Genomic DNA, 13,752 nt, shown 5'->3' with positions numbered 1-13,752 from the left:
GAACACTAATTGCTGACTCATTTTCTTTACTTAAATGCACTGAGATGTATTGAACTGTTGTCATCTTTGATATCTGCTGATTAAAATAGGATGGATCCATGTGCACACTAAACTGAATAGGTGAACAACTATCTCCCTTAGGTTTGATAACTATTAACAATTTGATTTCAAAAATATTTACATAAAATGCCAGCATTATATTTATGTAAACTGTATATTATACTAGAACAATATTTTTCTTTTTTATGTAAATCTTGTCCATAATAGGGTATAAACCTACAATACACTAATTAGTATTGATATTGTGAGTGGGTTAAGGATTAGTTAATCTACTGTTCATTGTGGTTATCCTGTATCGCACTAGCCTGTATGTCACTTATGATGATGACCTATCATTTTCTGGTTGAAATATCTGGCTTTTAAAGTTTAATGTTTTATTCATCATAAGGTGCTCGCCCAAAACATGGCTGCACTTTTAAGAATGCTTTATTTTGTGTGAATTTGTCTTACATTTATGGCATAAGTATCCTTAGAAAATCAAAATATAACATTCCTAAAAGTGCAGCCACGTTTTGGGTGAGCACCTTTCCACTGATCTGAGGACATCTTGCCTTATCCTCTTTCCTTTCATTTTTGGTGTAAACAAGTGTTTCTTAAACCGTGTTCTGTAAAATCCTGGGGTTCTGTGAAATTTTTAGGAGTTACCCAGAGTCTATAGACATAACTTGTATTTGATGAAGAGTCTGGTGGGGAAGGAAATTCAGTGAACTGGGAGAATACTAATTTTTTATTAAATTGACGTATTTCCAGAACTTATGTTACTTTATGAATTGTAATGTTATGTATCACATATTTCCTTGAAAATATTTTGTAGGTAATGGTTTATCGTCAATTCTTTTCTGATAATTTTTTATAAAAATTTTCATAGGGATTTCATGTAAAAAAAAAAAAAATTATTTATGGTTTTTCTGTCTCAAAAAGTTGAAGAAATACTGGTGTAAATTATCACATCTGATAGATGTAAGCATTACCTATTGTCGACTCAACAACACAGAAGCTTATCACAGTTATCTTAATATGTGATTGATCAAATATCAATGAAACAATATTACATGATAGAATTATTTTTGTCTCTGTAATGAGCATTATTTATATTTGATTAGCTCAGTGTAATTCTGACAAAGCTTGCTCTTCATTGTTGCAGTTATTTTCTTTCATTAAATATGTAATTAACTGCTAATAAGAGATGTGCACAAAGTACTTTGCTATTAGCTTAGAATGTCAAATATTCTATCTGCATACAAGGATTCCAATTGTTATCCAAGTCACATCTCTCTCTCATAGCCACCTGTATATATTTTGACATATGTCACTTGGATAAGTAGTTTTGGTATTAAATTGTATTTAACTCAAAACAAATGAAGCAATTACAAGAATGTTTGATATATTTGAAAGTACAGTATATAATAATCTTCTCACTGTTAGACATTTGACTAAATTGAAATAGTTACTACTTAAGCAAAATATCATCTGATTAGTTTTTCATCTATTCCAGTTATAAAGGTATATGGTGGAATCAGTTTCTTCCCTCCATCACTCCCCATACTTCAGAATTTGGATTAGTGGAAGTTTCATCCTGCTTCTGACTATGAATTTCAATAACTTCTTATCTAAACTTAAAATCACTTCAAACTTCCAAACAAACAAAAAAAAAATAAAATAAATCATTTGCATGAAGTAAATGCTCTGTATTTAAGGGAATATATTAGAAACCTCTAATAACATTCCAACTTGTGAAGCTCATTTATGAGAAAAACTTTTTATTTAAAAAGACATATTTCAGTGATTACACCACATTTTTTTATTATTCAGTTCTATAAAACACTGAAATAATAGTTTCAGTGTTTTATAGAACTGAATAATAAAAAAATGTGGTGTAATCACCGAAATATGTCTTTTGAACCAATTAGCCACAGAAGTTTACACCTGCAACTTTTTATTTAATTTCTTAAAAAGAAAAATAATATCATCTAGAATAATTAAATAATTGTCTAATAATACTAATATTATATTGCATGAAAAGCAGATCTAATCTATTACTTTCTCCTTTTCTTCTTTAATTTCTTTACCCCCATTCATAGGCAGCCATTCATCTTCCTTGTTGACTCTACTAGTCTCCTGTTTGCTTAGCGTATTAAATCTGTTCTCTCCATCAAGATATCAGGTACCAATTGCTTCTCTTTTGTACTTATTTGATGCCATTTTATATTTAATTTTTTCAGGCATCATATTTTTGCACATGACTTCATACAAAAAATTCAGCTCATTCAGTGTATTAGAGCAAATCCTTGGTAATGATTTATTTATTTATTTATTTTTTGTTTTTCTTTCTAGTCTCAGTGTTGAATATGAAGTATGTTACTTTTGTTTTTTGTTCAGCTGCGAATATTTGTTTGAGCTCTGAAATTATAATATAAAAATGGTTAATAAGAATGATTTATCAAGTATTGCCTCTTAATATGTACATGTTAAGCTAGGTGAATAATTAATTTATATGACAAAGCTTGTAATGCCTCCATAGCACAGTCATTGGCAGTAATTCATCTTTGGTAATAATAAATTTAGTTTAATCCTTTATCCAAGTGTAAGCAAACAAAGTTTGCACCTGAAGTATCTTCAGGACTTGAGGCAACTCCTGATAAAGGTGGACCAAGCTCTCATCACTCCTTGTCTTAGTATCTCCCATAATGCAAAGCACATCTCCTTGCAGACATGTATAATGCTATGCATTAAGGGAAGGCCACTACCCAGACTGGTTTTGACCTTTATTGAGGTCTTGTCCATGGGAGCCAGATCCAGAGGTGGTGATACTAAGGCAGAAGCAATGGAGAAGTCATATTTACGTATACAAGTTGCCAAAAGGTGTCTCACTTTATATTAAATTACTCTGGATTTAGAGAAAGATGTTGGAAGTTTTTTTTTCCCCATTTGGTTAGACTATAATAAATTTAGTTGATTCACATCTAGGATATGATGAACTTTTATAAGGGCTTTTTGACTGAGTTGAAATAGCTAGAGCTAGTCTCATATGGTTGTGGCAGAGTATTTCGTCCTGCAGAACAAGTAAGCTGGTCACAGACCATGCACTGACAGAGAATCCTATCTGCACAGATTGAGTTTTCTCAATCTGTGCAGATAGGATTAACTGTCCTATCATAGCATTTCTTCTGTGTGAAGCCATGTTTCTTTTTCTCATGATAGATCATGAGCTAACATACATTAAGGAGGTAAAGGAGATGAAATAAAACCACAGGATGGGGAGAATTTTCCATCTGAAATTTGCTTATATCATCTATAAAAATGTGTATGGGTGCATGCGCATATTCAGATTACTTATTATTATTATCATCATCATCCCAAAATCCCATGGAGTCAAAGATTCATGTAGGATCTCCTTTTGTCATATGCATAGCTCATCATACCATGCCTTAAACATACTCAAATTCTCTGCAGACACCACCCTCTCAGGCAAGACATTCCAATCATTCACAACTCTGCATGCAAAAAACCTGCTTCTCACATCCTTCTTATACAGTGTCCAGGGATATCCTCTGGTTCTCCCCTGATCTCCCACCATTTGCTGTAAAACTTCTCCAACATTGATCCTATAACAACCCTTTGCTAACTTGTAGGTTTCTATCATATCACTGCTCCTCCTATCCACTAGACTCTGTAAATTGCATCTTCTCAACCATTCCTCATATTCGACATTCCAGAGATCAGAAACTACCTTAGTAAGTTGTCTCTGGACACTTTCCAACATCTCTTCATCCTGTTGAAAACCAAGTGATCAAATCTGCGCACAGAAGTCCATGTGTGGCCTAATCAAAGCCTTATACAATGGAACAAGAATATTATTTTTCAGTTTAAATTTGAGGATATAGTACAAGATACAAATGCATTTACTCATATTAACTTAGCACTTATGTTTTTCCAGGAAATATTAATAAAAAATCCGAAGGGTTTCATAAACTTGACTTTCAGACTTACTATATGTTTTAATCTTAAGAAATGCTTAAGCATTCAGTCATTTCCCTTAATTCATAGGTGATATTACAGAATGGGGGCACCAGACATTCACAAAAGTGTGTGTGTGTTTAGAGAGAGAGAGAATTGGGCTACTTTTTTTTGTGAATCCCAACCCAAAAAGCTTGTTCCTAAATAACTGAGTAATTGTTCAGTGATGTTTCACATGATCAGTAGATTATTCAAATCATAATGTCTAACTTGAAACAACTAATTTTCATTTTTACTTGCCTTTTATAGAAAAAGGCTAAGGCATTAGCAAGAGCCACCCATTTTAAGGTGTTTTGCAGCAGTGCATAATCATTATCTCCCACAAAGGGGATAGACATAGACCACTGGATCTGTTTAGTTAGGACATTGAAGTAAAGTTTCAACATTTTATGAAGAACTCGTCTTGTTCCAATGAACTCTATGTTTAGTGTCGATAACATGCTCTGCAAGTCAAGACTCTTCAGGCCCATTATATTTAATATAATATTTGTGTTCTTCTTTACAAGTAAAAACAGATCTTCCTGTTTCACCAAAATAAGATAACTCACAAAAGTAAGGAATCTGTTAGAGGCCTGGATAACTGAGAGGTGGAAGCTTGTCCGTAGGAGAAGCAAGAAAGGTGGAGAATTTTCTGATGAGGCAAAAGGCAAATAAAATATTCACTGCTTTTAACACCACTGAATTATTACGAGTATTGATTTATGAATTATGATTTCTATATAAATTCAACCTATCCCTTATATGCATGGTATTAGTGAATACATGGGGAAAGTCTTAAAACCACTAAATATTTTTGTTGCCTTTCGAGTCATTTCCTCACGCCTTTATAAAGAATTCTGTGAAACTTTGCTTTGTAATAACTTAAACAGATCCAATGGTCTATATCATTTGGGAGATGGAATTCTGCTAATCATTCCTAACTTAATTTTGTCTATATGTGTGTGTGTGTGTGTGTGTGTGTGTGTGTGTGTGTGTGTGTGTGTGTGTGTGTGTGTGTGTGTGTGTGTTATTAAAAAAAAAATAATAATAAATAAATAAATAAAGTAAGTTGGGAAATTATTGACCTTTTTAGTTCTCTTGCATTAGTTACTCTTTAGCTAGGTGGTGGTTTTTAGAATTGTCTGTTATTGTTTAATTGCCATTCTGTGATACTTAGGCAAAAATTCTATGTTAATAACATTTTTACTTGAGTTTTCCCTCTGTTTTTATAATTTTTTTTAATGATACATGTCTGAAAGGATGCGTTTGCATTATGGGATAGTTAGGCAATATGTAAGTAATATGATGCTAATAGGACTTTTTTATTTTTTTTTTTTATGATTCCTCTTAACAGGCTTTCTTCCATAGTTAAAGCATACAAACTTAAAAAGCTGAATGAAAGTTACTGTTGCAATGTCAAAGTGTGCATTAGTTTTAAATGTTTTTTATTTTTATTTTTTTAATATTTTTTCCCTTTATTTTCTACACAGTCAAACTTGGCCTTTTCAGCCTTTATTTTTTTATTATTATTTTTTTTTAATATATGAATGTCATGAGTACTAACCTAGGCATATATATATCCCCAAAACAACTAATAGTGTAAAGTGGGCACACAAAAACTCAACTTTTTATCAAATTCAGAAGTGAGTTTTTGTGTTTTATAAAGTCATCCATCAAACTGATTGTTGGCACTATATGTGATACAATATCGGAAACTCTTATTGTTGATCAAATTGCCTTGAATGTGTTAATTTTTAAATACCAAGTAATTTTATAAGGTATCTTTATCCTGGCTTTCGATGGCTACAGGTGCAGGAAGAAAATGTTGGGATTCTGGAAAGCATAGGCAATAATGGGCTTTGGAAGGAGATAAGGAGATTGAAGTATTCCATTTTCCATTTTGGAGAAATACAAAATGGATCAGAAGTTCCCAAATATACAATAATGCTGTTATGCCCAAGAAAAAAAAAAAGTGTGAACACCCCACCTGCAATTAGAACTCCACTTTTTGCCATCGATAGCAGTGTGTTTGCATGGAGAAATATTCATAGCATGAACGAGCCAATGTCTGTATCACTGAATTGCAATAAAGTGTCTACTACTGACTTAGAATACACTACTATCTTTTATATCCATTTTAGACAAATTATAGACTCTACAACCGTGTTATAAATAACTATTTTAATTTCCTGACGTTTTAAAACCACTAAATATTTTTGTTGCCTTTCGAGTCATTTCCTCACGCCTTTATAAAGAATTCTTAATCAGATAATATGACAGATTAATGACAGATAATATCAATTAAAAACACACAACACTATGTAAACAAAATCAAAGACATTTACACTGGTAAAAGAGGATTTATTAGTCAGTTTTTGACGTGTCTGCCCTCTTCACAAATGTCCCAATCAATGGCACAATCCTTCTATTACAGGATAAATTCCCTCCCGATATCACAGCACTCTTTGCGCATGTACTACATTCTGGCTATTTTGTCTAACAAAACACTTTCTACATTCGAAAAGAAGGCACAGCCATGGGCTTACCATTATTCCCCCCCATTGCTAACTTTTACATGGAACATTTTGAGCAACGTGCTCTAGATTCCTCTCCTTTAAAAACCAAAGTCTGGCTTAGATACGTTGATGATGTTTTCACTATCTGGCCCCATGGCCGCCAGCCTGTCAAATGTCTGGTAGCCAAAAATCAACCTCCAAAATCATGGCCGTTATGATTTTGGAGGTTAATTAATTTTCAATATTCTCCTCAATATCTTCAATAACCTCCTTAGCAGGACAAGCCTTTTTGTTCTTGACTTTGCTGTTCTTCTTAGCATTATGTTTCGTGCATTTTTTGGCATCATTTTAAATTATATTTAGTACTGCAATATCTTAAGAATATGTTATAAAACTAAATACACTAAAAACGCAAAAAATCTATACTAATATATTATAAAACACTAATTATCTAAGGGAAAAGCATAATAAAATAGATAAAAATCACCACTTTTACAAAAGCGCTAAATTCACTGACCAATCACAGTGTAGTCTTGCACCCAGTATTTTAGCAGATGAATTGCAGCCAAAAAAGAGTAGGAGACAAGCAGGCAAATGGCAGTTCTTTTCAGGCCAATAAGACATATAAAGTTAGTTGCTGCTATAGGCCTGTGGAGTCCAGGGATGATGTGGAACACATGCATCAGATAATTAGTATAGTTGGTCATAGAGAAAATTCAGGAATGGGTAGATAAGAATGGTACTCTTTATTTAGGGCAGCATGGCTTGTGAAGGATCATTGGTGCCTTATTAATTTACAAACTATTTATGATAGAATGTGCAGACCAAGTATGGGCAACTACAACTATGGAGATATAGATTAAAAGAAGAGAAGATTTACATGGCAGGAAGGAAATGGTATTTATACACCTACTAAGAGATAATCACTTGTGATAGAGGAGAACTTGAAGTATGAGAGTTTTAGATCTGATCATCGAATCAGAAGAGGTATCCATAACTAAGGTGGCCACATTGCCTTTGATTGGGGATAGCGATCATGTGGTCTTGACTTAGGAGGTTACAAAATATGGAATTTTCAATCAAGAAGGGGTATATATATATGTGAAATATATACCTCTACGAGGTAGGTGATTATGACAAACTTAGGAGGAAGTTTGAAGCAATGCCATGGCAATAAAACCTGCAAGAGGGAAGATATTAGCAGACTGTATACCCAAGAGCAGAGAATTAATCAAGTAAGAAATAGATTGATGAGTAGTATCATTAAGCAGGAGCTACAAAAGAAAAAATAAAATGTTTTGGAGCATATATAAGAAGAAAGGGGACCAGCAAGCTCTCAAACAGTTCGAGGGCCAATGTTGACCAGCTTGGTAAGGAAGACAATCAGATTATGAGAAGAAATTAGCTGAGCAGGCCAAAGGATTTGTTATATGGCAAGTAAGACAAAGGAAATGACTGTGGAAGGATAATATTAGCAAGTGCTGAAGGTAGTGAGGTGATAGAAGCAAATTAGTTGAGTTCCCACTCAGAAAGTGACCACTTTGTAAAGGTATATCATCCAGGTAAGGTTATTGCTGTGACAGGGACCGATGTGAGAACAGAAGTTGGTACTTAGGATATTGCAGAATCTCAATATAAATAGCTATGGGATTAGATTAGATTGCCAGTTCCCTTTATAACAGTGCAAGGGAACTGGCAATGCCACTGGCTAGGCAATTTAATTTAAATCTCAACTATGACAATGCCCCGAGGGAGTGGAAAGATGGTAAACTAATTACTTTGCATAAAGGAGGCCCTAAGATTGCAATTATAAACCAATTGGTATCTCATTAGTAGTGATAAAAGTACTGGAAAAGTTGATCATAGAGAAAATTCAGGGTAGATAAGAATGGTACTCTTTGTTTAGGGCAGCATGGCTTATGAAGGATCGTTGGTGCCTTAGTAATTTACAAACTATTTATGATAGAATGATTGCTGGAAAAAGGGAAATAGCTACACAATCATACTGCTGGATCTTGTAAAAGCATTTGACAGAATACCACTTGAAACTCTGTTATGCAAACCACAACAAATGGGAATGAATATGGTGATGTTGGATACAACAGTGGCTGATTGACAGATACCCAAGTAGTATATGGAGGAGCAGAATCCAGAAGAAAGCAAGTGACTAGTGGTGTACTGCAAGGCTCAGTACTTGGACTATTACTGTTTAATTTGTACATAAGTGATATAGGAAATAATGTGAAGAGAAATATTTAGATGCATGCTGATGCAAAATTGGGTAGGGTAATAGTTAATCAAGGCAATGTGGAAAGCTTGCAAGATGATTTAAATAGGCTATCAGTATGTGAAAAATATAATGGATGCTAATTTACCATGGAAAACTGTAAAGTTATGCATTTTAGGATAAAAAGATTACAAGCTGTGTACCACATTGAGGGAACTATACTCCAGGAAATTGAAGCCATAGATTTGGGAATAGTATTAGATATACAGTTAAGTATAGAAGACATATTGCTAAGGTATCCAGGGTAGCTCACAGGATTACTTGGTTATTGAAGAACACACTAACAAACAGAGATAAGGGAATTATCATTCCCCTTTATAAAGCCTTGATATGACCACATATGGATTATTCTGCTCAGGTCTGGTCACCTGGGTTTCTTGGGTGGGGGGGGGGGGGGATGAGGAAGTAGTGGAGAGGATCCAGAGAAAATCCAAAAGTTGAGCCAGGCGAAAAAAAGAGGGAATGATAGAAATATTTAAGTTACTTTAAGTTATTTTATAGGATTGATGCAGTTGAAGTTTCAGTACTTGGCTAGACAGAGCAGAACAAGATTTTATTCCTGGAAGTTGAGTAAAAGTGTGGTTAGTAAGGATATGAAGACTAAATTTTTTGCTTGGAGAGTGGTGAATGAATGGAATAGGTTACTAGTCAGTTGTGAGTGCTTTGTCTGTTAATGGGTTCAATTTAAATTATGATAGATATTGTGTGGATCTCCCACAGTGAGTCGTCAACTCAGTGTAGGTGCCTGTACAATAATAATGTTGAATAGCATGATATAGATTTTTGGAACTGAAGTTTTTGTGATAGTGTGCTGGTTCGCTTTCTCCAAAATATGAACAGTTACTTCATCTACATACAGAACCTGTTGTAGGTATCTGTCATTGTCATCTGGTTCATGTAAGCATTTTCTCTGCAAATGCTGTGTGGTAAGGTCAGCCATCTTCTTACAAAGCTAATAGAATAGGCAAGTAGATAGAACTTTTTGTGCAGAATTTGACATACAGTTGTGTAAGGGATTTAAGAGTAGTTTGTGTTAACTCTGTGGAGGTGCTTCCATTAATCATGCTGTGGTCACCTCACTTGTGACTTTTGGCTGTCTTTTTCCCCCATATACTCAAGAATACTCTGTTTCTGAACTTTGTAACATGGGTGTCAAGCCAAGATAGGATCCTAATTTCTTCTTTTTTTTTTTTTTTTAGATTTCTCTTGTGGCTATTGATTTCTTATTAAATTTTTAGCCATGAATAAAGAGCAGAATTAACATATTGTTATTAGGCCAGTCTGGCTGGCCGAGCGGTTAGCATATCCGCCTTCCAGCCAAAAGACTGCGGGTACAAATCCCACAAAGCTCTCAGTGTTTTTACCTCATTGAAAGAGACCAAATTTCAAGAGGAATGTGAAAGCTTTATAGTTTTATATTTACTATGAGTTTAGGATGGTTTGACCATTTAAAAATAGAGCTGGGCTGCATAACGTAACAATAACTGGGGGCATCTGCTAGTGCTGATAGGGATTCTGCAGCCAGGTTTCCTGAAGAATTGCAAAGGATGATTCAGAAGGGTGATTATGATGATCATCAAATATTCAACGTCGACGAAACTGGTCTCTTTTGGAAGTGTATGCTGACGAAAACTTTCCTAGCTAAAATTGAAGCATCTCAACTAGGATACAAAGTATCTAAAGATTGTCTTACGCTTTTATTAGGAGACAATGCAGAAGGTGACTTTAAACTTACCCTTACGTTAGTTTATCGTGCACAAAATCCAAGCTCTAACATTATTAAAGCAATCAGCACAATTGGAAAAGAATTTGGATTTAATGAACTGGATAATGAAGATGTGAGAAACTTGCTCGATTCCCATTCGGAACAGTTAAGCAAGAATGATCTCGTTCAACTAGAAGAACAGCGTGCATAAGAAGTTAAGGAGTGCGAACGAGAAGAGAATATTACAACTAAGAAGCTAACTGCAAAAAAACTTGAGCTAGTTTTCAATCACATTGAGCATACTAAGGAAATTTTGTTTGATACTGATGTGTAACGAAGCTTCGAAGTCTGCCAAAATCTTGATAAAGCGGTTGCCAGCTATCGCAAATTGCATGACAAGATGAAAAAGTCGATTACTATTCAAACATTTTTATTTAATTTTTTTTTTTTTGTAAAAAAGTAGTTCAATCAAATGTTTAGACATTAAATAAAAATTTAAGCAATTGATTTTATCCTCTAATATAGCTTATGCTGTATTTTTTTTTCTTTTTTCAAATTTATGCTAACTGATGGATGAATTATAATTATTCCTATTGTTTACTGCTTTTGCATTAAGCAAAAGCAATAAACAATAGGAATCAAATTAATATCTTGTATTAATTAATAATATCAAACTAATATCTCGTATTAATTGATGGATTAATTAATTGCGTTAAAAGAGGTTTTCCTGTACTTACATACTAAAGAATGAAATACAAAATGAAATAAAGTAATATTTCATTTTGTATGTCATGGAATCTGTGATGTATTTATGATAATTTGCAAACCAATTATTAATTGTAATTTCTGTAAAAGGTGGAAGTCAGTTTATTGTATTTTCTAATAAATTCCAAATTTTAATGATTAGTTGTGGTGGGTGATGTGAAGTTGATAGTGATATTGTTTTGTTTTTTTGAGAGATCTTAATCTCTTGTAAAACTGGTTGCATGAAATAGTTTACATCCACTTCTGTACTGATGATAGGCATAAGCATAATAATTATAATTCATCCACTAATGTGATCAGGTGAATGCTCCATGTAGAAGGAGGCATGTGTAGAGGCTTAAGTGCTGTGAAGACATGTTGGAGGTATAATGGATTTTTTACAACACTCAGAAAGGATTAAAAAAGAATTTAATACTTCCTATATTTCATCCTAGTCACTAGGATATCGACGGGGATTACAAAAGTATTAAATTATTTTTTAATCCTTTCTGAGTGTTGTAAAAAATCCATTATGCTTCCAACATGATGTGGAAGGAGGGTTTGATTTCTTTGGCTGGCCTGGAAGATTGTGATAACCATCGACAACAACACAACTCAGTACACTTACATTTTGTGTACCGCAGAGACCACGCACGTGCTTCTCTCCAGTACACAAAATTAAACGAACTCCGTATAGCCAAAGAAAAGTAGATTTCTTATTGTTATTAAGCTGCATTTATGTTATGGACATAACTGCAGACATATTGAGATAAACCAGTCATTGAGGTTAACCCTGGATATCAATGTAAACCATGAATAAATTGTGTAACTCTTTCATTAAAAAAAATCTGTTCATTTTTTCCTGTTATTTGAGATAGCTTTGAACTATCTTAATACCCATCTCACAGAACCATATAATTGTTATTCTATATTTTGGTGACCTATGGATATATTTTTAGTGTGTGAGAAGCCTGGCACATAATCATTTCTCCAATTCTTTTATAATATAAGAATCCTACAAAGTTTCAGTATACCAAATAATCATCTTGTTTCTTCTCCATTCAACTCTAGATTGTTTTTCATCAATCATAGGCATTCAGTATATAGTTGAACTTAAGTTTGCTCATAACTTCTCTAGTCATAATCAGAAATTTCAAAGAAATATCACAAAATGGCAGAGACTTGTCTCTCTCCTTTAATGTGTGTGTGTGTGTGTGTGTGTGTGTGTGTGTGTGTGTGTGTGTGTGTGTGTGTGTGTGTGTGTGTGTGTGTGTGTGTGTGAAAGGGGTAGCTTGTTGCTTGCTAATGTGTATTGTATTTACACATTAGCAAGCATTTGTTTGTCTTTTTAAGTTTATTTCAAGATTCGTATGAAACATGATTCCTTCAAACTCATTAGCAAAAAACTATACAAACTTTTCGCCAAAGTCTGTGCTGATTCAGAAACATTCTTAAGGTCTTAAACAGTGTATAAAATGTTCTGTAATATATGTATAAACATCCTTTGCTTTAGAAACTGCTACACATTAATATCAATCTGTTAATTTTATTTGTTTTATTTTTTCATAGTACTTGAGGAATTACGTGAATTCCCCAAAGCAAAGTTTTCAGATGATGTTTTACTTTTTTTAAGGTTATGAAACAACTTGACTTTTAAAATCTGAATTGACAAAAGTTGGAGCATCTACTTCTTCCTCTTGTCTTTGATCTTAATAGCTATGTTCAATTTCAATGTTAGAATTGGTGTATCTTCCAAAAATCACAGTCTCAGATATCATTATATATTATTATTATTGTACAGGCATCTCCACAGAGTTTGAAGACTCATTGTGGGAGACTCAAACTATCCACACAATCTATCATACTTCTTGAACTGATTAACAGATAAAGCACTCACAACTGACTCAGGCAACCCATTCCACTCATTCACAACTCTCCAAGTAAAACATCTAATCCTCACACCCTTACTAACCACACCTTTATTCAACTTCCAGGGATGACCCCTTGTTCTGGTCCCTCCAGCCAGTGCTGAAACATTTCCCTTGCATCAATCCTATGAAACCCTTTAAGCAACTTAATTGTTTCTATCATATCCTCCTCTTTTTTTACTCTCAACCAACTTCTGCAATCCACACACCCTTTATCTTCATTGGAAACATTCTACAAACTACTCACCATCTTCATCACTTGCCTCTGAATCTTCTCCACTACTTCCTCATCTCCAAGAAACCCAGGGGACCATACTTGATATAATCCATATGTGGATATATCAAGGCCTTATAAAGAGGAATAACAATTCCTTATCTCTACTTATTAATGTTATTCAATAGCCAACTAATCGTATGTGCTACCTTAACACCTTAGCAAACTTTAAACTTTATCTCTCTGTCTACCACCATCCCTAAATCTCTACTTTCATTTATTTACTGGAGTATAGTGCCATC

The 13,752-nt window shown here is 33.8% G+C and overlaps 1 protein-coding gene across 7 annotated transcripts in view; it reads left to right on the top strand.

Annotated features, from left to right (window-relative positions):
• LOC150103218 (solute carrier family 35 member H1) overlaps positions 1-13,752 on the top strand; it is a 261,818-nt gene that overhangs the window by 242,058 nt on the left and 6,008 nt on the right. For 4 of the 7 annotated variants that reach the window (XR_016548789.1, XM_090397758.1, XM_090397759.1 and 1 more), the window contains one exon: positions 2,142-2,224. The exons of 2 other annotated variants lie outside the window; for them this stretch is intronic. Coding sequence is in view for 3 of the 5 variants with exons in the window: in XM_090397758.1 (XP_090253884.1) it covers positions 2,142-2,224 (83 nt within the window). In the remaining 2 variants the exon portion in view is untranslated. The remainder of the gene's footprint in view (positions 1-2,141; positions 2,225-13,752) is intronic. One more of the 7 variants, XR_016548790.1, reaches the window with a different exon arrangement.

The sequence above is a fragment of the Typopeltis vanoorti genome, chromosome 9, assembly GCF_054136105.1.
Source record: "Typopeltis vanoorti isolate ZY-2024b chromosome 9, IOZ_Tvanoo_1.0, whole genome shotgun sequence".
NCBI lineage: Eukaryota > Metazoa > Arthropoda > Arachnida > Uropygi > Thelyphonidae > Typopeltis > Typopeltis vanoorti.
This window is presented reverse-complemented; position numbering and strand designations above follow the sequence as displayed.